This window comes from Rhinolophus sinicus, linkage group LG01 (genome assembly GCF_036562045.2).
Source record: "Rhinolophus sinicus isolate RSC01 linkage group LG01, ASM3656204v1, whole genome shotgun sequence".
In the NCBI taxonomy this organism is placed as follows: Eukaryota; Metazoa; Chordata; class Mammalia; order Chiroptera; family Rhinolophidae; genus Rhinolophus; species Rhinolophus sinicus.
In genome coordinates, this window is record NC_133751.1 from 202,466,663 (window position 1) to 202,488,603 (window position 21,941).

The 21,941-nt window shown below is 43.3% G+C and overlaps 1 protein-coding gene across 8 annotated transcripts in view; it reads left to right on the top strand.

Moving 5' to 3' along the window:
* The first annotated feature begins 1,052 nt into the window (after positions 1-1,052).
* The window catches only part of ARMC9 (armadillo repeat containing 9), a 141,553-nt gene continuing 120,664 nt past the window's right edge, over positions 1,053-21,941 (top strand). For 7 of the 8 annotated variants that reach the window (XR_012490178.1, XR_012490190.1, XM_074314880.1 and 4 more), the window contains exons 1-8: positions 1,053-1,260; positions 2,495-2,631; positions 4,565-4,648; positions 6,097-6,222; positions 8,009-8,179; positions 9,998-10,153; positions 11,894-11,986; positions 15,085-15,109. Coding sequence is in view for 6 of the 8 variants with exons in the window: in XM_074314880.1 (XP_074170981.1) it covers positions 4,598-4,648; positions 6,097-6,222; positions 8,009-8,179; positions 9,998-10,153; positions 11,894-11,986; positions 15,085-15,109 (622 nt within the window). In the remaining 2 variants the exon portion in view is untranslated. The remainder of the gene's footprint in view (positions 1,261-2,494; positions 2,632-4,564; positions 4,649-6,096; positions 6,223-8,008; positions 8,180-9,997; positions 10,154-11,893; positions 11,987-15,084; positions 15,110-21,941) is intronic. The other variant, XM_019739806.2, reaches the window with a different exon arrangement.

Consider the following 21,941-nt stretch of genomic DNA (forward strand, 5'->3'; position numbering starts at 1 on the left):
ATAATCAATGTAATTTATTTCTCACAATGCTGGGCACACATAGAGTGGCCATACTTAGCAAATATAAATCCAGGACAATATAATGCCCTGTATGCACAATAAAAGCAACAATATTTGGGATGCCCTTTTATACTAATAATTTATCTAAAATTAAAATTTTAACTGAATGTCCTGTATTTTGTCTTGAAACCCCTGGCACACAGTGAGTTGATAATAAATGTTAATTTTTATTATTATGAACAGGGAGAATATTTTTAATACATATTACTTGGACAGGATGTCTGTTCCTGCTAAATACAGCTTTTCTTTGATGACAATCTCAGATCTCAAAAGAGCAGGGGCAGGACTGGGGGCTGGGGAGATGGTGGCCACAGGCCATCTTAGGTATTCTTCAAAGACAGGCTCACCCACCTTCTCCATGCCCTCTTCCCTGTCTCTGGCCTTGGTGGTCCCCACCTTCTTGGAAACATGTAGATGGAAAGATGGAGGCTCCCATCCCAGAACCTGTGTCTGGAAAGGAAGGACTCTCTCCATCTCTAGCCCCACCGCAGCCTCCATCCAGCCCAGTTGGGCAGGTGCTTGTTCGGTGCTGGTGACCTTCAGTTCAAAAGCGCCGCGTGCAAGGAGGCGGATTTGCGCTCCTGTTTTATTTTTTTAAAGTCCAAATTTCACGTGGTGGGGAAAATTGTCTCTAAAATCCCTGGAAACTGCTGCAGTGGGGTGGAATCCTGGTGCCCAAAACTTTAAGGCAGATCTGGGGCGACATTTTTGGTTCTACGGTGGTTCTGGGTCACTCGTGTGAAATGGGGATAAGGACGCCTGTCTGTTTCCGCGGACACCACACTGTACTGTAATCTCTTGCGGGGTCCGTTTCACAGCGACACGAGCTCCTTGAGGTTACGGGTTGAGTCTGCTAGGCTCACCCCCAGAGCCGGGCACAGCGCCAGGCGCAACGTTTGAGGAAATGAACAAATGGGAAGTCGTGGAGGAGGACAAGACGCGGGACGCGGCCGTGCAGGGGGCGCCCCCCAGCGGACACTGGGAGGCAAACAGCCGCTTCACTTCCGCCTCCAGGAAGGTTCGTCGCGGCACCTCCCGAGGCTCTTGCTTTCTTCCCAGGATGCTCCGAGCCGACTGCATCCCGTGGTTGGCGGCGCGTGCCCCACGTGATGCCTAACTGGCGGCGGCGGTTGCCCGGGCGACGGCGGGAAAGGTGGCGGCCGCGCAGGGTAGGCGCGGATTACAGCCGCGGAGCAGTAGGTAAGCACGTCTCCGGATGCGGCCTGGCCACCCCAGAGCCCGCAGTTCCCGGGCGGGGGTAGCAGCGGTGGGGCCCGAGGGCTGCGGCTGTGCTGAGACGTCGCTCCAGAGGAAAACCGCGACGCGCCGGCTTGGCAGCAGCTGCACGATGTCCCCGCTTCTCGTCTACAGTCCAGGGCTCTTAACTGCGGCGTGGCCCGGAAGCGGCCGCCGGGACATGGCGAGGACACGTCTAGCTGCTTCCCTCAAGAAGTCCCTGCTATTTGCTGCAGCAAGCCACCCTTGGAGGGGGCCCCAAGCCCTCCAGCTGGGTCGTGGCGGCGCGAGCGGGAGGCCTGGGACTTTTAGATCCATCCCTTCCGTTATCTCGATCAGCCAACTCCCCTTTCCAAGCACCCGGGTTAGGTCCAGATTTCATCTAATCTAAGCAAAATAGGATGCTTGCAATGCAAATTCGTCTTTCAGACAAATCCCATAGTCTTACCCTTGGTCAAAAAATGTATTACATAGAAATTCAGAAGCTGCCACTGCAACCCTCAAAAGTTGACTGAAGAAGTTTTCTCTAGTTTCTGCAAAAAGTGAAGCAGTGATTCTCAAACTTGAAAGTGCTTAAAAGTCACCTGGAGAGCTGTGTAAAACAATTTCTGGGTATCATCCCTGCCCTGGTGTTCAGTAAGATTAGGGTGGTGCTAGGACCTTCCATTTGCACAAGCATCTGATTCAGGTGGTCCAAACTTTGGGTAGTGCTGTGTAGTCGTTAATGGCGGTCTGGATTTAAATTCCCACTTTGTCACTTATTAGCTGAGTTATTGGGAGCACCGCACCCCCCCCCCCAGCCTCAGTTGCCTCATCTGTCAAAGGAGATATAAGTCATGTTCGTCTCTTAGGTTTAACGTGAAGTTTTAATGTGAAGCATTTTGCACATTGCCTGGCATACATTAAACCCTCAATAAATGAACCTATTATGATATAAAGGTTTAGAGAAAATTCCGTAATTTCTAAGAATGTCAGAATCCAGCATTGGCTTACATTCAATGACAGGTGATCACAGCAGAAACTTATTCAAATGATGGTCACGAAGAGCTTCTCAGAGGAAGTGATGTTTATTAAGTACAGGGGTTTGCCAGGTGAAGAGGGGAGAGAGCTGTTACAGGCTGAGAGAACAATATGTGCAAAGTCCCTGAGGTGGGAAAGAGCTTGAGTTCTCAAAAACAACAAAGTTTTCTTGTTCCAGGGCCTTCGAAAATGCAGGTGCTTCTGCTTGGACTTCATTAATTTGCCAAACCCCTGGGGTGACCTCGGCCTCCTTGGCAGTCTGCTAGGTTCTGGAGATACACGATTTGAACGCAGCTTCCTGCCTTCGTAAACAGGGTAATAAGTACAATAGTAGAAATAGATATAGGATACAGAGGTACCCAGAGGAGAGAGAACTGCCTTAATGGGGACGGCAGGGGAGGGGTTCATGGAAGACTTCCTAAAGGAGGTCAAGTCTGGTCTGAGTTAGTATGATGAGTCAAGTTTGCCCATGAGCTGGGCCGAGTACATCAAACACAGGGCTTAGAAAGAGCATGTTGTATGGGGGAATGGGCGGGAGTTCACTCTTGTTGGGGCCTAACATGGGCAGTGGGAGAGGGAGCAGACAGAGACGTGGTGGTGGTTGGCGCAGAGAAAGGCTCGAGAGGTGGGTGGTCCTCCAACAGTAGCGGTCTTTCCTGGCACCTGATGGCAGGCCTGGAGGTGGCGGGCAGGCCAGGTGTCCTCCCGCCCCTCCCTGTGGCTTCCAGATCACTGTCCCCCCTTTGAAGTACATGCCTCAGGTTCTGTCACTCACCATCCCTCCTTGAGGTGGTCGCCTGTCCGGCACAGTGTTTCCTTGAAGACTGTAGCTCCCAGCTCACTGTTTACCTCTCCACCTCTTCCACTTGGTTTTTGGTTCCAGCATGCTGACCTTGCAAGTTTCTTCATCCTCCTTACTTACAGGCAACTTTCCCTCCATCCTCCTCACCCACCCACTTCTATGGTGATGAACTTTTTGTTACTGCACCATCTCCAAAATCTCGCTTTCAAAAACTCATCCCCCTCTCCGCCTACCATCTTCTATCTTTCAAGCTCACTTTAATGTGCCTCTGAAGCAGGTCGTTTAAAACAAAAAATTGTTTTTATTAATCTTCATTACATTTATTGGGGTGATATTGATTAGTAAAGTTATATAGGTTTCAAGTTGAAGCAGGTAGGTGTTCACTGGCTTACCACCACTTAGGCACCTCCCCTCCCCCCTCCGTAACATAGCTCAGCTTCAGTGCTCCATCACCCGTTGTCTCTTTCCCCCTCTTCTGGAAAAATCTCACCCTGATTAACCTGCAAAATCATGCAGAGAAAACTGCAAAATCATGCAGATTCTTTGTGAATGTTTAATATTTTTACTTTGGGGGGGGAATTAATGCCTCTGTTCATTTACATAGATTAATTCTAATGCGTATCTTTCCTTAAAGTAAATGAAGTGACCTTATCATTAAACTATTCTGTTCTAAATGCTCTTTGAGGTCTTGAGTATTTGAATTATGTACACCACATCATAGCACGTTAGAAAACTCTAAATAAGAAAAAGAATCTTCCATAATTTCACCAGCAGCCCTGGACTTTCATGTCCACCACCCTCCAGTCCTTGTCCACATTCATTTTAAATATAGAAAGAATTACTGATTATCTAGAAGAATTATTTTTGACGTTAGCCACCTGATTTTCTAGTGCTGCCATAATAAATTACCACAAACATAATGGCTTGATTGATTTACAGTTCTGGAGGTCAGAAGTCTGAAACGGGTCTCAGACTGGACCAAAATCAAAGTGTTCGTAGGGCTTGTTCCTTCTGGATGCTCTAGAGGAGAATCTCTTTTCTTGCCTCTTCCAGCTTCTAGAAGCTGCCTGCATTTCTTGGCTCCTGGCCCTTCCTCCATCTTCAGTGCCTGCAGCAATGGCTGGTTGAGTCTTTCTCACAGTGCATTCATTTCTCTGATACTGACCCTCCTGCTTCCCTCTTTCCCTTGTGAGGACCCCTGTGATTACATTGGACCCACTGGATAATCCAGGCTACTCTCCCTATTTTAAGGTCGTAATTAGCAACCTTAATTCCATCTGCAGCCTTAATTCCCCCTTGCCATTCAACCCAACATACTCATAGGTCTGGGGATTTAGGACGCGCACATCTTTGGGAGCCATTATTCTGCCCACCATAGCCACCTTTTTTGTGATTTCACAGATGGTTGAAATGAAAGCTTTTGTTTTGTATTTTTGCCTTGTACAGATTTTTGCTGAGAATTAACCGTAACCTTTCAATATGGGGGATATTCTGGCTCATGAATCCGAATTACTTGGACTAGTGAAAGAGGTAGGTGTGTTACGCCACAGGTCACAAAAAAAGAAACCTTGAAAATTTGGGAAGCTTGTATTTTCAATGCAACAAATTTTATAGTGCCTTATAATGGTTCTTCTATAATTACATTATAGTTACCTGTATTCTATTATACAATTTTTGCATTTTGTTTTCGTAACTAAACTGAAATCTTAAAGCCACTTCTTAGAATTATTTAAAGAAAATAATAGAAGCAACACATGCTTATGGGAAAAGATTCGAATAGTGTAGAAGTATAAACAGTGAATTTCCCTGTTCCACTCCTGCAGTGACCACTGCTAATGGTTTAGGGTATTATCTTTTCAGACTTTTTCCTATGAATAACCAAAATATATTCACATCCTTAGTTTGTTTTACACAATGGGATGGTACCACCCACACTTCTGGAGCTTGCCTTTGAGGTTGTATAGTAGTATAACATCTTCCTGTGACCCTCACACTTTTTAATGCTCTTGAGTACTTCATTGAGTGGCTGCATCCTAACTATTTAATGGACATGAGGTGTCCTACGCTGAAGACTTTTGAAGGACAGGACGCACGCCTTCTGCTTTTTGGTGTTCTCTCCGGCGTTAGTGTGGGGCTGGCACATAGTCGGTGCTGAAGAATCGGTTGCTGCTGCTTTACTATGTGATGAAACTGTCCGTCAGGCATCAAGTGAGAGACATGGCAGTGGAGGAGGAAGAGGCGTCCGCCCCGAGATGCAGCATCAGGATGCGTTGGCGTGATCCAGAACAAATTCTTAAAGCTGTCACAGCAGAGGGTGTGGACAGGGCCTGGGGAAATAGCCACAGTTAGAGGAGGTGGAAACGGAAAGCAGTGGCTGACGCCAACTGAGCAGGAGGGCAGAGACATGTGAAGAAGAACGGCAGAATCCACGGCACGAATCGCGAGGAGGGGGCGTTTCAGGATGGCGCCATCCTTCGTGCTGTGCTCCAAGTTCACCGATGACAGTGCCCACCTTGTAGTGACTTATCTTCTGTTCTTTGGGACAGGAATTAGCTCCAACTCCTCTGTGTGAAGTAACAAGTTCCCAGAGACCGACAAGACCCAAAGGCTCCAGGCCTGGACCACTTTGCCCTTTTCAGACTGCTGCACACATGACTTATTTTCTGTTAATAGTTATAATAAGCCATGCAACTCACATTTTCCTTCTGAAAACAAACTTATTTTCTGTAAAGAAGCATTTTCTATGATATTGTCTTTCTAGGCTTTTAATGTGTATATGGATAAGCAAATTCTAAGCTGGACCCCAAATTACTCCTCGCAAAGATGACAGCCCATTAACCCCATTATAAACTGGTGATAGTATTTAGCTGGTACATTTACATCAAAGACAGATATTTTGTTGCTCTCAAAACAGACATATATATATATATATATATATATATATATATATATATATATTTATGTTGTTTTTTTTATAGTATTTAGATTTTGCTGAATTTGAAGACACCTTGAAAACATTTTCGAAAGAATGCAAATTGAAAGGAAAACCGTTATCGAAAACAGCGGGTGGCTCTTTAAGGGAGTCCAAATCATTGACAATCCAGGTAACATTTTACTTTTTTTGATCTCTGTAGATAATCAAGGTGTTCCCAACTTGTAAAAAACGCTGCCATTTGAGCATGTTGCAGTCTTTTCTGGGGACCTGGTCAGAGTGACTTTTAGATTTCGCAGGTGTTAATAAAAGAATTAGTAGTGTCATCTTCAGATCTCCGTCCCCTCCCTGGGAAATGGGTGGGTAAGATCTTTCACATGCACATCTTGGGAAGAAGAAAGGAAGGAAACCATGCAATGCTTAGAAATGGAGACAAATGTGACCCCCTCCCGAGAAGTTGTAGGTTATTTGTTCTAGGTACTGGGGACACAGTGGTGAACAGAACAAAGCAACACCTCTGCCCTTAGGATACTTGCATTCTCATTTGGAGAGGCTGGAGGAGGGAGCAAGAGTCGCACTGGCAGCGCAGTGTCCTGTTAGAGGAGTGTCTGAGCAGCTCTGTGAATGTGAGGGGGCTGCAGAGGGCAGACCTTCTGTGGTCCTCAACTCTCAGGGTTAGCAAGGACCTTCAAAGTCCTTGTTTCTACCAGTAATTGATCCCCCCATCCCATGTGTAACATTCTAGGTAAGTTCATCTCGAATATACCCAGTGACGAGAGAACATACCATTTCCTAAGGCAGCTTATTTCAGCTTTGCATGATTTTATTATTTTAGTAAATGTATTTGCCTCAATATACCTACCTCTAAGAAAAATTTGAGACTTGTTCTGAGAGGCCCACTGAATAGCTGGAAGCTGGGCCATAGTCATGGCCTGTGTGCCCTGGTCCCTGACTCCTAGTGGCCTGGCATGGGGGCATCATTGAGTGGGGGCACCATCAAAGCGGCCCGTGGAGCTCAAGGTGGGCCTGTGCCCTCTGCCCAGGGCCCTTCCAGGCCTCAGGCAGCTGGACCCTGAGCTGCTGCCACATTAAATGGGACAATCAGGAAGTTCTTTCGACTCTCTCTTGCTCCTACGTCCTAAAAGCTATGCAGGAGGTGTTTGTGATGGCCAGTCATCATTCTTCTTGTGAGGCAGGTGACATGACAATTGACACCTCCCTTCTCCAAATTCTTTATTTCAATTATTGCGTGAATCGGTAAACTGTCTCAGCCCTGCATAGTCAGATTCACATAGCTTCGAGGTTGGAATGGCACAGGGCCTCCTCTGGCTCCAGCCTGTGTTTCTGTAAGTGGAGCACCCAGTCGCTCTGTGGGTGACTGTGATCGCCTCCCACCATCCATCTCAGCTGGACATGCTTCTAGCAACGGGGCAAATGGCAGCACCCACCTCCCAGGCGCGGGATCGACTGGGTCACCCAGGCATTGGCAGCTGTGCTGTCAGCAAGCTTCTGGATATCTGAGGTTTGTTCCGGAAGCCTGGCTGGGCTCTTGGTCTGACCTGTTCTCATCTGTTGCATACTGTGGGTCAGCAAGGGCAAAGGGCAGCATCACCGTACTTACGTGCCCACGAGTTCTCCAGCCGCAAGTCTGTGGCCTAGGCCTGAATCCTTCCATTTCAGAGACCCTGTCTCACCTGTTCTTTGTAATGCCCAGATTTGATATTGGAAGGGTGGAAACTGGGGCTGGTCTGTAGGACTCTCAGCCTAAGGAGCTTGAAGCCCCCTGGATCTCCAGTTTTCTGCCCCTTCCGTCTGAAAAGGAGACTTAGTTTTCCTCACACCGAAACCCTAGGGTATGTGGGGTCCCTGAGGTATTGGGAGGGTTGTAAGAATTTGGGGGGTTGGGAGAATGGGCACCCCTTCTGACTGGGGTTCAGTCTAATGTCTTCTCCACACAGAAGGACCTCATTGTTGCATTTGACGATGGAGACCAGAAGGTGTTCTTCGATTTGTGGGAAGAGCACATTCCCAGTTCCATCCGACATGGTGACGCCCTTGCCCAGAAGCTGGAGTTCTACCTTCACATCCATTTTGCCATCTATCTTCTGAAATACTCTGTTGGGAGACCCGTAGGTTCACTTTGTGACGTGGGTTGGTCCGCATGGTGTGTTAAGGGAGAATGTTAGCTGTTATATTTCCCAAACGAGCATTAGTTTCGTTTTAGGACCTTTTTATCATGTTGCTAAGAGGTAGGTGTCTTGTGTCCTGATGATTTTCTCCCTCATTCCCAGCAGTTTATCTTCTAATTTACATGGAGCTTCTAATTTATAGTTTCTGTAACGAAAGCTACCTTGTTTTCCTGAATACCTCACGTTTTTGAAAACTCAGCAAAATGAAGTTTATTTGGCAGCTGAGTATACAGAAGGTGCCAAAACAATGTATACACATTTTAAGAAAGGAAAAAACTGTATTAAAATTGTAATACTCAATATATACCAATAACAAAAAATGAATACAAGTCACATTTGACTTCTGCAATTACAAGAGGTGCTCAAAGTAGTTACCATCAGCGTCCAGATACTTCTAATTACGGTGAACTACTGCTTGAGCAACATTGACCAAAGTGTCTACTTGTATACATTCTTTTGGCATCTTCTGTATATACATGTATGTCTAAAAGAACACAAATGTAGACCAATATTTGACCATATATTAGAAGAGAAATGTAAGCATAAACAGTGGGAAAATGGTATATTTATTTGTGAAAGTCCGTTGGAGTGAGAAATTGAATTTAGTTCCTCCAGTGTTTTCCCAGGTGGGGCTGGAGACGTGAAGAGAGGAGAGGGCTTTGCAAGCTAATGGAGTGGGTAAACCTTTGAGTGCAGAGGGAATGACAAAAGGGGAGCAGGGCCAAACTGCCTTTTGACCACGTGCATTTGCTTAGTGGCTTCTCCAGGCATTACCCACAGCCCCGAGGACCTGTGTTAACTTATTAAAATGTCAGGAGGCCAAAGTAGGGGTCAGGGATAGAGGGAGCAGCTTTACAGTACATTGTAATAGCCATTCTCGAAAAGCTTTCCTTAAGATAGTACTCATGTAGGTACAATCATGGGAAGTTTTCATTTTCTCTGTATTTATTTCTGTTTTCTAATTTTTCCATTTTGATGTAACATTAAAACATCAATAAACATTAGATATTTTTTAAGTCTGGTAGTCAGAAGAGGGCTTCATGGTGCAGGCGCAGTGAGATGCACTGATTAGAACAGGCTTCATCTGTGTGCACGGCCCTGAGGGCTGCAACTGCCGAGACCAGGGTGGTCCAGGAGGGAAAACGCGAGGTTCAAGGTTGAGCAGCTCAACTCGTTGGACCTTCTCGTTGAGGCCCAGGAGGAAATGAGACCCTGAGAAGGACTTGCCTTGCCTTGGATTTCACATGGAATTAGTGAAGCATGTTAATGAAAGGAAGGAATATGATGTGGAAACTTCGTTTCAAAAAAACGATTCACCTTTAGAAACCTCTCCTAGGGAATCCTGGGAATGCACGCAAATATTTATGATCTCTGAAATACAGAAACGATGTACCTATCTAGTCATGGGGAATTGGTTGAATAAATTGCAATAGACCCACACGATGAGGTTTCATCCTGCCGTTACAAATGATGTCTATGGAGAATCTTCAGGATATGAGAAAATGGTGGTAAAGTAAAAGGCAGCATATTAAACATGTATCTATCCTCTGATATTCCTGACGTTTCATGAAGGGGTGAAATTGGGGGTGACGTTAGTATGACTGGAGACAGCGCACTGGCAAGGCCAGGTGGGGACTGGGGACTTCAGTTCCTGCCAGCAACATGGCTGGCACTGAAGGAGCCTCGGAGGGATGGGGTGGACGGGCGGACTGGGCATCAAGCTGGGGACCTCCGATGAGCTGCTTCCCTTCCTCTTAGGACAAAGAGGAACTGGATGAAAGGATTTCTTATTTCAAAACCTACCTGGAGACCAAAGGAGCAGCCTTGAGCCAGACCACGGAGTTTCTCCCTTTCTATGCCCTGCCTTTTGTTCCCAACCCCATGGTACACCCGTCTTTTAAAGAACTCTTCCAGGTAAGCGATAGCAGCCTCGAGTCTTGGGTCATATCCCTGGCCACACTGTGGGTTCATCTTGTTTATGCTGGTTGTTTCTGAATGACGCTGGAGAAAACTAAAACTTGCTTATGTTATATTGTAAGGATATTCAGGTAATTGGCTTTAACAAATTTTTCTTGGGTCATAAAATGTGATTTTTTTTTTTTTTTCGGTTGCACCAAGACTTATTAATCCAGACCGACATAAATATTTTAATATACTAACCTCTTAAGTCATTCCATGTATACTTTTTAAGTACTGAAAGGATAATGTATTCAGTTACACTGAAAATTAGTAACCTGGAAAAGAACTAGAGTACTTTACATAATTGCTGGCCATGTATATTTTAATTTGTATTAAAATTCTCACTTACTTGGCATATATTTGATTACCTGATTGTGTACTGTTATTTCCATCAGACTATTTGCCTATAGCTCTTTTAATTGTTATACTTCATTTTAGTTAACACTTCATAATATTAAGATTTACCAAAAAATTATTATCATTTTTGTTGATTTGCTGAAATTAATATGACCCACTGAGACTTTTACTTAAATGTATTTAGAGACTGAAATATTTTGATGTAATTAGATTGCTTTTTTTAAAGATCCCATCTATATTTCCTTCTTCTTATAAGGACACCAGTCATACTGGATTAAGAGCCCACCCTACCCCAATACGACCTCATCTTAACTAATTACATCTGCAATGTCCCCGTTCCCAGTGACCTCACATTCTGAGGAGATTAGGATGTCAGCATATCCTTTTAGGGGACACAGTTCAACCTATACCACATGTATTACACATAAAGTTATCATGCAGTGTCAGGGAATTGTAAAATCTTTTTAAAATATAAGACTTCTGCTTCTCTGGCAGTATTTTTTTGAAAGTCAGATAACGGGTAGACTGGGTGGGGTGGGAGGTGTGGAAGAGGATGTGAGCTGGAGAGGAGAAAATGGGGAGGGGTAGGAAGGTCAGAGGGAGATGGGGCGGGCCTTCGGAGGTCAGTGGGTATTTTTAGTGACATGGCTTCGTTTTCGTGCAGCTTGTTGGTTTGGGTGGTAGATATTTTTGTATGAAGACTGTAAGGAAAATTGTCCTGAGAAAGGTGTTACTTGTCACACTTTTTTCTTTTACTACTTAAGTCATTACGTTTTCCTTCTCAGTGAGTATTACTTGAGGAAAACAGTTTGTTTTTAAATGCTTTAAACTAAAAGTCTATCATAATTCTTGACATGATGGAGTATTTGAGGCAGTAACAGCTACTGTCTTTCTTTCTCATCTGGATGAGGTATATGGAAGCAAGTCCCTTTTTTTGGGAGACTTTCAATAGCTTAGTGATAATTGTGTGTGCCTGCCAGTGCCATGTATGCCTAAACTATACTGAATTATTTTTGGTACTCAACCTAATAAGGTTACTTTTCATGCTTGTGTTTAAAGCACATGAAGTATTCAAATCATGTACAGGGTTATTTTTTCCCTGTTTATGAAAGAACTCTGTTCTTTCTTTCTACTGTGGGCACTTGAATCTTCTATAAATGAGTTGGTCAGATGTCCACAACCTATTTTTTCACAGTATCACACCACTGGTAGACATCTTGTTTTTGATTTCTGTAACTGTGGCGGGTTCTTTAACCCTAAAGGCCACAACTTGACGATGTTGTTGGTGTTTAGTGATCAATTGCTTTTCTTTACTTTCTTTGTCTTTTTTTTCTTCAGGATTCTTGGACTCCAGAATTAAAGTTGAAGTTGGAAAAGTTTCTGGCTTTAATTTTTAAAGCCAGTAACACGCCAAAGCTTTTAACATTATATGTATCCTTTTGAAGCAGATGGAGACCACCTATGGTGTTAGAGTAGTGTGCTGGCTTAGGCTGCCTCATAAACAGGGATAATTGATAGTGTGCTTTCATATTTATGAGGTAAATGAAGCATTCACGGGAGGATGTGCCAAGGCCCAGAAAGGGCTGGCTTCTGTGGCATCAGGCCTCTGACACTTGCTAGTATCTTATTTTTATGCCATGTGCCTAGAAGCTGTCTTGATAGAATAAAAAAAAAGTCTGTCTTTTTGGAAAAGAACTCCTTGGAGTAACTAACTGTCTCTTTGTAGACCGGTCAACCACTTTTCAGGCCTTGAGGCCCTGTGGATCGAGTGACCAGGTAACTCGTCATTCAACTGAGACTTTTTAAAAAACAACTTTGTTATGGTATAATTAATATACTGTAAAATTTACCCAATGTAAATGTACAATTTAATGATTTTTAACAAAAATATCGAGCTGTGCAGCCATCATCACAATCCAATTCAAATCAGGACACTTTTGAGAGCAAAAAGGGGGTACTCACTACACAGAGTGCCAGGCAGCAGGTGTAAATGGAGCCTGCCCAAGGAAGAGGGACCGGGGGTCACCCACCCCAGGAAGCTGATTTCCTAAAGCTTGGTAGTCCTGAAGGATGCTTGTCTCCTTTTATTCTGAACAAGAATGGATCAAAAATTATTTTGTAACAAGAACATAACATTTTAAATTGTAAACTTGGTGTTTGTTTTAATTTAATGAAAAATCGAGGCCACTTTGCTGCATAATACCTACTTCCTTTCTAACTCCCAAGCGCTGGACTTGTAATTGAACTCTTTTGTCCCTGGGATTCCGTGACACATTTCCTCTTCAGCTTCTTCAACCTTCAGTGGGTTCCTGCTGCCCGTGTCCAGTTCCTTAGCCTCGCCTTGAGAGTATCCACAGTTGGGCTGAACTACAGCTCTTCTCTCTGCTTTTATAACCTTAGGGTTCTGTTCAGATACTACTCCACCCACATACCATGATGCTTGCATAGCCAATCCTTTTCCCTCTTGGAGTTCCATATGAAATGACGGTTTTTCAGTGAAATTAGGACTTTTCCAACCTGGCTTATGATTATTTTAATACTGTTTTCAAAAAGCATTTCTTAGCTTAAACTTCATGGTGCCAATATGTTAGGATTCTAAAATAAATTACTTACATACTAAATCATATTAGTTATATTAATAATAACACCCGCTTCATAGAACTAATACGAGGTTTGAGTCAATACATGAAACGTGCTTAAAACAGTCTGGCACATAGTAAGTGCTTGATCGCTGTTAGCTGTTAGTATTATGGTTTGCACATACTTGGCACCTGTCAGCCTGCTCGACGTGCTTTGAAGCCAGTACACTGAAACGTAGCAGGTAACTATAAGCGTGTTTCCTTTCTTGTCCTTGTTCCATGGAAATATTTGCGGTTCAGTTCCACACAGATACTAAGTTGAACATTGTGCCAGGAATTAAGGATCCAGAGAAAAGGCCAAGGCGTAATTCTCTTAGCCAAGGTGGAGTTTGAACAATAAAATGAGAGTCTGAGGCAGACAGAATGAGGGCTAGGAATTCCAGGCAGAGGGAACAGCCCGTGCAGGAGCACCGAACCCGTATGTTTGGGAAACCAGGAAGGATTTAGTACTGCAGGAGCAGGACTGAGCTAGAGGAAGAGACTGGGCGGGGCCGGGTCACGGAGCTGTGTGTGAGGTCCTGTGGGTAACGGGGGCTTTGCAATGTCTTCAGCAGGAGAATAACATGGTCATGTTTACAGTTTTTAAAAACCACTCTTTTTTATTCCTGATTATAAAATCAGTCATATTCCTTGTAGAAAATTTGGAAAGCATAGAAATGCATCTGTATACATACACACACCCCAAAGTAGGTAATGCGTACAATACACTAGGATACCTATCTTTATATGTATTTTTTAATATTTCTATCAAATGAAGAGAGCAAATCTTCAAAAACAGGTTGTTTCCTCAAAAGTTAAACAGAGTGATTATATGATCCAGCAGTTTCACTCCTAGCTACCTACCCAAGAGAAGTAAAAACATGTCTACACGGCAACTTGTGCATGAGTGTACATAGCAACATCATGTAGAACAGCCAGGACGTGCAAACAACCCAAATGTCCATCCACTGATGAACGGACAAATGAAATATATCCTACACTGGACTATTAGCAATAAAAAAGTGAATGAGTTACTGATACCTGCTACACCCTGTATGAATCTTGAAAACATACTAAGAGAAAGAAGCCAGACACAAAAGGCTGCATAGTGTATGATTCCATTTGTATGAAAGGTTCAGAAGAGTCCAGTCTGTAGAGACAGTAGATTAGTGGTTGTCTCAGGCTGGAGGAAGGTGGGGAAAATGGGGGTGACTGCTCAGGGACATAGGGTTTCTTTTTTGGGGTGATGAAAATGTTCTACAATTGATTATAGTGATGGTTGCACAACCCTGATTATGCTGAAAATCATTGAAATGTACACTTTAAATGGGTGATTTCTATAATATGTGAATTAACATCTCAATAAAGCTGTTACCAAAAAAAATTAAGAAACCCACACAAAACAGGTGAAATACCTTGCCCTCAGTCAAGTGGCCAGACACGTGGGAGCTGACGTTGAAACCCAGGCAGCCTGGCTTCAGAGTGTGTGATCGCAGCTACTGTGCTCTCCTGTTTTCACCCCATCTCGGTCTCCTTAGAATAACACTGGAGCATCGAAGTTACAGAGTTTAAGGGTATGACTCAGATTTGCATTTTTCATAGGACGTTCTGGTAGGAGTGGGAAAGGTCTTCTGAAGTGGGTAAGGAGGTCAGTTAGGGGGCTATTGAAATAGTACAGGAGTTGGTCACACACAGAAGTAATGGAAGTGGAGAAGAGGATTCATTTCAAAGTGAATCATCCAAGTATTGAGATGTCGGTACCCGTCTTAGCTATTGACGAGTACAGCAGCGTTAGGAAGTGTCCGTCACTATCCTGAGAATTCTTTTCACCATGCTAAGGCTCTTTCTCAGACTGGCCACACAGTGTGAGACACCCGATGCCTATTTTCCTGAACTTCTTTCTCATGCCAGAAGGAGAATGGACAAAATCACAAAGGTAAATCATCAAGATTAAAATTTTTTTAATAACAACTTTGCCAACTCAAGTGTTTAGTAATGAGATTGAGATAATTCCATAGACTTGGAAAATAAGGGCTTTAAAAGTCTAAATGTGTATGAAGTGCTTTGCAAACAATTTTATCTGTGATTCCTTGAGGCCCACTATTCAGGAAGGCTGGTATGTTTAGCTTCATCTGCGGAACAGGTACCTGAGACGTGGAGAAATGAAGAGAGTCTAAGCACTGTGCCGCTGTAGCTGCAGCAGCATGGTTAGAAGACACAGCATAGCATGAGCAGGGAAAGAACTATTTGAGTGTCTTTCGCTTTCACCTTGAAGTAGTCTAATGGGGTCTTATCTCAGTAGCAATATGGGGCACCCATTCTGATAAAGCTTTTCCATTTTTTTATGTTCAGAGTAGGAATTCCAGTCTTAATTTTGTAGCCTAAAATGGTGGTTTTCCATGATCAGTGGTGCTTACCAGCACTGTGTATTCTTCAGAAAGGTGAGAAAAACTTCAGTTAGTAGTGTAGCATGAAGTCAGTGGCCAGGGTTGGGGTTCTCTGCCTGAGTTTGGTCTTTGGCACTGCATTTTGGAAACTGCTTAAATTATGCTGGAGAGACTATGTGATGAGCTTCCCGCCCTGGGGAAGTGGTGATGGCATCACCCTCGGTTCCCAGCAGGTGGAGTTTTACTACACGAAGTAGTACATTTGCCCTCTTCTCAGCAGAGTAACATTAGCAAGGATTTCAAAACTCCCTGCCATTGTTTGTCCATGTTTTCCATGTTTCTTGATAGAGAAGTCAAGTTTTCTAAGGAAAGGGAGTGTTCATAAATGATTTAGCTCTTTGCTTTCCAGGAAGTTGCCATGTGAGCAGCGCTTTAGATTTGACACACGGGAGGGCTTTCGTAGCTTTAGATGACAGGAGTTTGCATGTTTGTTGTTGTCCTTTGTGGCCTTGCATATCCCCAGCCCAACAGTTCAGAATTCTGATTCTGTCAGCTGTGCCGCCCCTCCTGGAGCTTGGAGGGGACAGGCCCCGCTGACCCTTCATGGAGGAGCAGAGGTACAGATGTGGCCTCATGGGGTCGACACGGAGTGCGCCGTGGGTCTCCAGGCTGCAGCCTTGGAGCTCCCTGAGGTTGCTGTGTCCCCAGCACAGTTACGTCCGAGGATAAGTCTGGGTGGGGGGTGTCTCTTCAGCTCCTCAGGCCTGCTCTCTACAGTTTGCAGTTTTTGAGGATAGCTTTCTGCCAGGAAAGGTTATGTCTGTGATAAGTGGCCCAATTTTGCAGACAAAATAAACATGGGAGAGGGAATACAAATAGAAGAGCCTGTTTTTCTGCAGAGCTTTCATTTGAATTTCAGCAAGGAGACCAGAGTTTTCAAGCCTTCTTTAAGTTTGATTTTAATGGAGTTTTATCTTAGGGTAGCGAAGCAGAATTGGAGTCTTGCAGGCACAGTGTGTGTATGGCTGAGTAAACCCCACAATGCAGTATCGCCATGGAGATTAGGGATTAGCACCGCAGAGCACTTGGACCAGGGATCAGGGCCCAGGCCCAGTGTCACAACAGCCAGTTGTCATCACATTGTCCCTTCCTCTTGCAACTACAGCTGCAGTGACCACAGGCACAGACATGCCATCAGTTTAATTTGACTGTAGACTCAGGTGTTTGTTTCAACTGAATGGTTGGGTAATATTATTATTCTATGTGTCTTGATAAGAAGGTTCATGGATAAAGTGAGATTTCCATAAGCTTTTTAAATTTTTTTTTAAAGATTTTATTGGGGAAGGGGAACAGGACTTTATTGGGGAACAGTGTGTACTTCCAAGACTTTTTTCCAAGTCAAGTTGTTGTCCTTTTCAATCTTAGTTGTGGAGGGCGCAGCTCAGCTCAAGAATCAGTTGCCGTTGCTAGTTGCAGGGGGTGCAGCCCACCATTCCTTGCAGGAGTCGAACCGGCAACCTTGTGGTTGAGAAGACGTGCTCCAACCAACTGAGCCATCCAGGAGCTCAGTCGCAGCTCAGCTCAAGGTGCCGTGTTCAAGGTGCAGGGGGCAGAGCCCACCATCCCTTTGCGGGACTCGAGGAGTTGAACCGGCAACCTTGTGGTTGAGAGCCCACTGGCCCATGTGGAATCGAACCGGCAGCCTTCGGAGTTAGGAGCACGGAGCTCCAACCGCCTGAGCCACCGGGCTGGCCTTTTTTTTTTTTTTAATTGGGGAATATTGGGGAACAGTGTGCTTTTCCGGGGCCCATCAGTTCCAAGTCGTTCTTCAATTTAGTTGTGGAGGGCAGCTCCAAGTCCAGCCACCATTCTCAATCCTTAGTTGCAGAGGGCACAGCCCACCATCCCAGGTGGGAATTGAACTGGCAACCTTGTTGTTGAGAGCATGCACTCTAACTAACTGAGCCATACGGCCACCGCTCCGGAAGCTCAGTGGCAGCTGGTTGTCTTCAATCTAGTTGTGGAGGGTGCAGCTCACTGGCCTATGCAGGAATCGAACCAGCAACCGTGTTGTTCAGAGCTCGCACTTTAACCAACTGAGCCATCCGGCTGTCCCTCCAGGCTGCCCCTCCTTCAAGCTTTTAAAGAAGGCAGAAAAAATGCTTAGAGTGGGAGATTCTCTCAGAAGGAATTACATTAAAAAATGGTGTTTAGAATAAAAACTTAGATTAGCAATATAGCATAAAAGATTATTATTTACACCCAGCTATAAAAGATACAAAGTAGTATCTTTCAGCATTTCTGGCATTAATTGATGTGGCCCCGTCAGAAAATGAGCAGCTGATCATTTTTCTAGAGTTCAGAGGCCAAAATAGTATTTTTTGTAAAAGATGACCTATATTTATGGTTATGTCATAAATTTCTTTATGAGTAATTTTTGGATTAGCAAAATAGCAAAGAATTGATTTATATCTGAATATAAAGAAGAGTATATCCTATTGTGAAGATAGAGTGGTTGAATTTAGGTTTTTATATTAGGTTGAAAAAACAATTCCATATTTTAAAATGTATCATTTTGTGTTGAGCAGCTAAGGGGGGGGGTCTCTAAAATTAAATCTCATCTACTCTTAAGAAACAACAACAACAAAAAACAACAGTGTGCCTAAATGAAGGAGGGACTTTAACAAGAGGAAGCTTGACTGTAGGGGAGGTCTCCATCACTTTTGTTACTGTTTCGTTGCATGCTGAAATTACAGGAGAACTTTCTGTGACCCCCACTGGCCTACTTTTAGCTGTATACTCTTGTATCTCTTGTTTAAAACTTGAGACATAGTTCTTTGGGCTTTTGTACAAATTATGTCACTAGTTATAAAGTACGAAGATCTCAATAAATTTCACTGGCATGATTAAGCCAGTTTCATTAAAATAATATGGGATAAACCATCTCCATTAAAAGTTGAGATCTCACATGGCAAGTCATCTTGGTTTAGATGTCCTTGTCTCATAAAACGTTTGACGGGAAAAAAAGAGTCAAAGTTCTGTTTAACGTTCAGAAATAAAGTTGGTATTTTGATCTGTGACTCAAATAGCTCAGGTCCCATTTGTGGCCAGCTGTCTGCAAGGTGATGTCTCTGGATAGCAGGCTGTTTTGCTAAATGGTGTATTTCACGTGGTCACAAACCACAAATGTGTCAGCCCAATTGCCTGTTTCTCCCCTTCCTGTAGGCTGTTGGCAATTAGGTCGCTTTTCCCTCAGGCAAACTGTACTTTGAAATTGTCGTAAATTCCCAAGCCAAAAGTTCCACAAATCGTCCTTTACATTTAGTTATTAACTGTACAATGAGTTTCTGAGGGGAAGAGTTCCTTTGTGTGTCCCCTTTAGAGAGAGACTACGTTGGTGACAGTAACATTAGTGATTTGGGAGGTCGTTTGACTCTGCTGACATTCTGTAGAATTTTCATTGTTGGAAGTTCTACTTTATATAACTTTGAACTTTGTACATATGAAAAGGCTTTCATAATACTTAATGTAGGGAGAAAGTAGTAACTCTGTCTCCTAAATAACATTTGAGGAGAAGTTTGATAAATGATTTCCAGGGATGTTCTCCAGAGGTTCAAGTACTGGATGTAAATTTGTCCCAGATGACTTTTTTTTTTAAGTGTGTTTTTCAAGGACCCATCAGCTCCAAGTCAAGTAGTTGCTTCAATCTAGTTGTGGAGGGCACAGCTCACAGTGGACCATGTGGGGATTGAACCTGCAACCTTGTTGTTAAGAGCACCACACTCTAACCAACTGAGCTAACTGGCCTCCCCCCAGATGACTTTTTAAAGTTCTCTTTCAATACTGAGATTTGGTGGGTGCTAAATAATAATAGTAATAAAAATAATAATACTTTATTATTGTGTGACACTTAGAGATTTAAGAGTTAAAATATTTTACTTCTGCACATGAATAAAAGTTTTTGAAATACAGTTTGAATGTGCAGGACACAAATTGGGAGGAATGAATAACTTAGGAGTGGTTTTTAAGCGTGGGGGATTTGTCAGAGCCATTTGGGGCATTTGTTGACAATATAGATACTCAGCCCCTATCCAGTACCCCAAAATCAGTTCTTGGAGGTGAGGCTTAACCACCTTTATTTTTAGATGGTTCTGTTGAATTTCAAAGTTTGCATACCACTACTTTTTTCAAGGCTAGGTGTTTTGAGTATATTTGTTCATTTAATCCTCACAATAACCCTTCAAGATCATTATCAATTTCCCCATTCTATACTGTATTTCCCCAAAAGTAAGACCAGGTCTTATATTAATTTTTGCTCCAAAACATACATTAGGGCTTATTTTCAGGGGGTGTCTTATTTTTTCATGTACCACAATCTACATTTATTCATGTACAAAAATCTACATTTATTCAAATACAGTCATGTCATCTTCTGGAACATCGTCATAACTTTCCAAACCCCAAATTCTGGCTTGAATTTCTTGCGACTCCATTTTCTGTAGAACCATTGGCCCCAATCTCTCATGTCCAGCAACAGAGCTCTCCTTAAATGAGCACCTCTTGTCCATGTAGCCTGCTCGTAATGCATTGGCAACACAGCTGTCAGTGATTTTTATCCCATGAATTCTTCACCCAAGTCATGACCTCTTGCAGGCTAGACTTCACAAAGTTGCCATGCTGATTTCTCTCGATTCTATTTTCAATGTAGTCATTGATTTCCATGCGCAAATGGTCCTTAAATGGCTTGTTTGTTGCAATATCAAGAGTCTGGAGATAGGCAGTCATTCCTGCAGGAATCATTATTTGATCTATTCTTCTCTCTGCAAGGAAGTTCTTCATGTCTTTAGCGTGGTGAGGGCTGGCGGAATCGCAGACTAGCAGACCTCTTTGGCCACCTTGCAAAATAAGTGGCAGCATTAAATCGACCCACTTCCTTATAACTGCTTGTGTGCACCAGGTTTTTTCGGATTCAAGAACATAAATGCCTGAAACGCATTCAACCTTATCTTTCTTGCCCTTAGTGATGATCAGAGGTGTGGCTTTCTTTCCATCCTGACGAATTGCCAAAGTACAGGTAACATGTGCACCTTCGTAACCAACAGAGTGAATGTAGATTGATGAGGCACACCTCTGACCAATTGTCATTTGAGATCCTTGGCCCATAAACACTGCAGTTTCATCCATAGCAATCATGTTGGAGAGTTGGTATTTATTAAAGTCAATGCCATCAACAAAGGACTTGAAGGCAAGTGCATGTTTAATAACTCCAGTATCTTCCAGCTTGAACAGTGTTCTCGAACTTAGAGACAGTTCATATCACTGAAGAAAGCCATTCAGCCAGTGTTGTGATGCTTTGAATTCTTCTGGTTATATTTCTAACTGTGGTGCCATTGCAAGGGCCAATGCTTGAATACCAGCCCTGCACACAACCAAGGCCTTTGTTCTCCTGTCAGCAATCCATTCACAGGTGATGTCTTCCAGCTCAGGAAATAATGGTTGCTGACCATTATACGTGCGCTTCTTAGCATTTCCCTTGTCCACCTGTTGACTGAGGTTATCGTACTCTGCTCGCCATTTTCGGACCATTCAGGGATCCGACTTCTTCTCTTTGCAGAAAGCTGTAAGATTCTTGCCCCGGGAGTCCTCCACTATTCCTTTCTTGTACTCGATGAAATAGCTCTTTCTTTTTGCACTCATCTTGTCTGGGGGGCAAAATATTATTCCTTTTAAATCTGCCATTAAATCAGGTGTTAACTGAAGACTAATGAGACAGGAGTGGCAACAAAAATGATGACAGTTTAGAATGATGGTCCACACAAAAGCGACGAAAAATTGCAGGCAACAAAATTCAGAAAACGTTTCTTTATTTCACACGAGTGCATTAAGTATGTCTCTTACAACACACGACGTATTGAATTATGAAGATTCATATTAGACACAAATACATCCGTTCGTTATCAAGTGAGCACGTTATTCGTGTGTTGTGTCTGTACTCTGATTGGTCATTTGGAGTAAGTCTCGAATTCATCTGTTTACATAGGTTACCTCTCGTCTAAAGGCACCTGCTTGGGTATTTACAAATATTTAATTATAATTTGTATTATTAACTTTAAATATTAATGTCAATAATATGATTTATTTATATTTAATTATATATTAATATTATAATTCAATGTGTCTGTTGTGTGTTGCAACGGACGTACTAAATGCGTCTGTCTGGCTGACGATCTTAACGAGGGCTTATTTTTAGGGTAGAGCTTATATTATGAGCATCCTGAAAAATCATGCTAGGGCTTATTTTCGGGGAAATACAGTAGATTAAAAAATGAAAATCAGAGAAGTTAAATATCTTGCCCCAGCAAGAAAGTGGTAGAGTAGGGA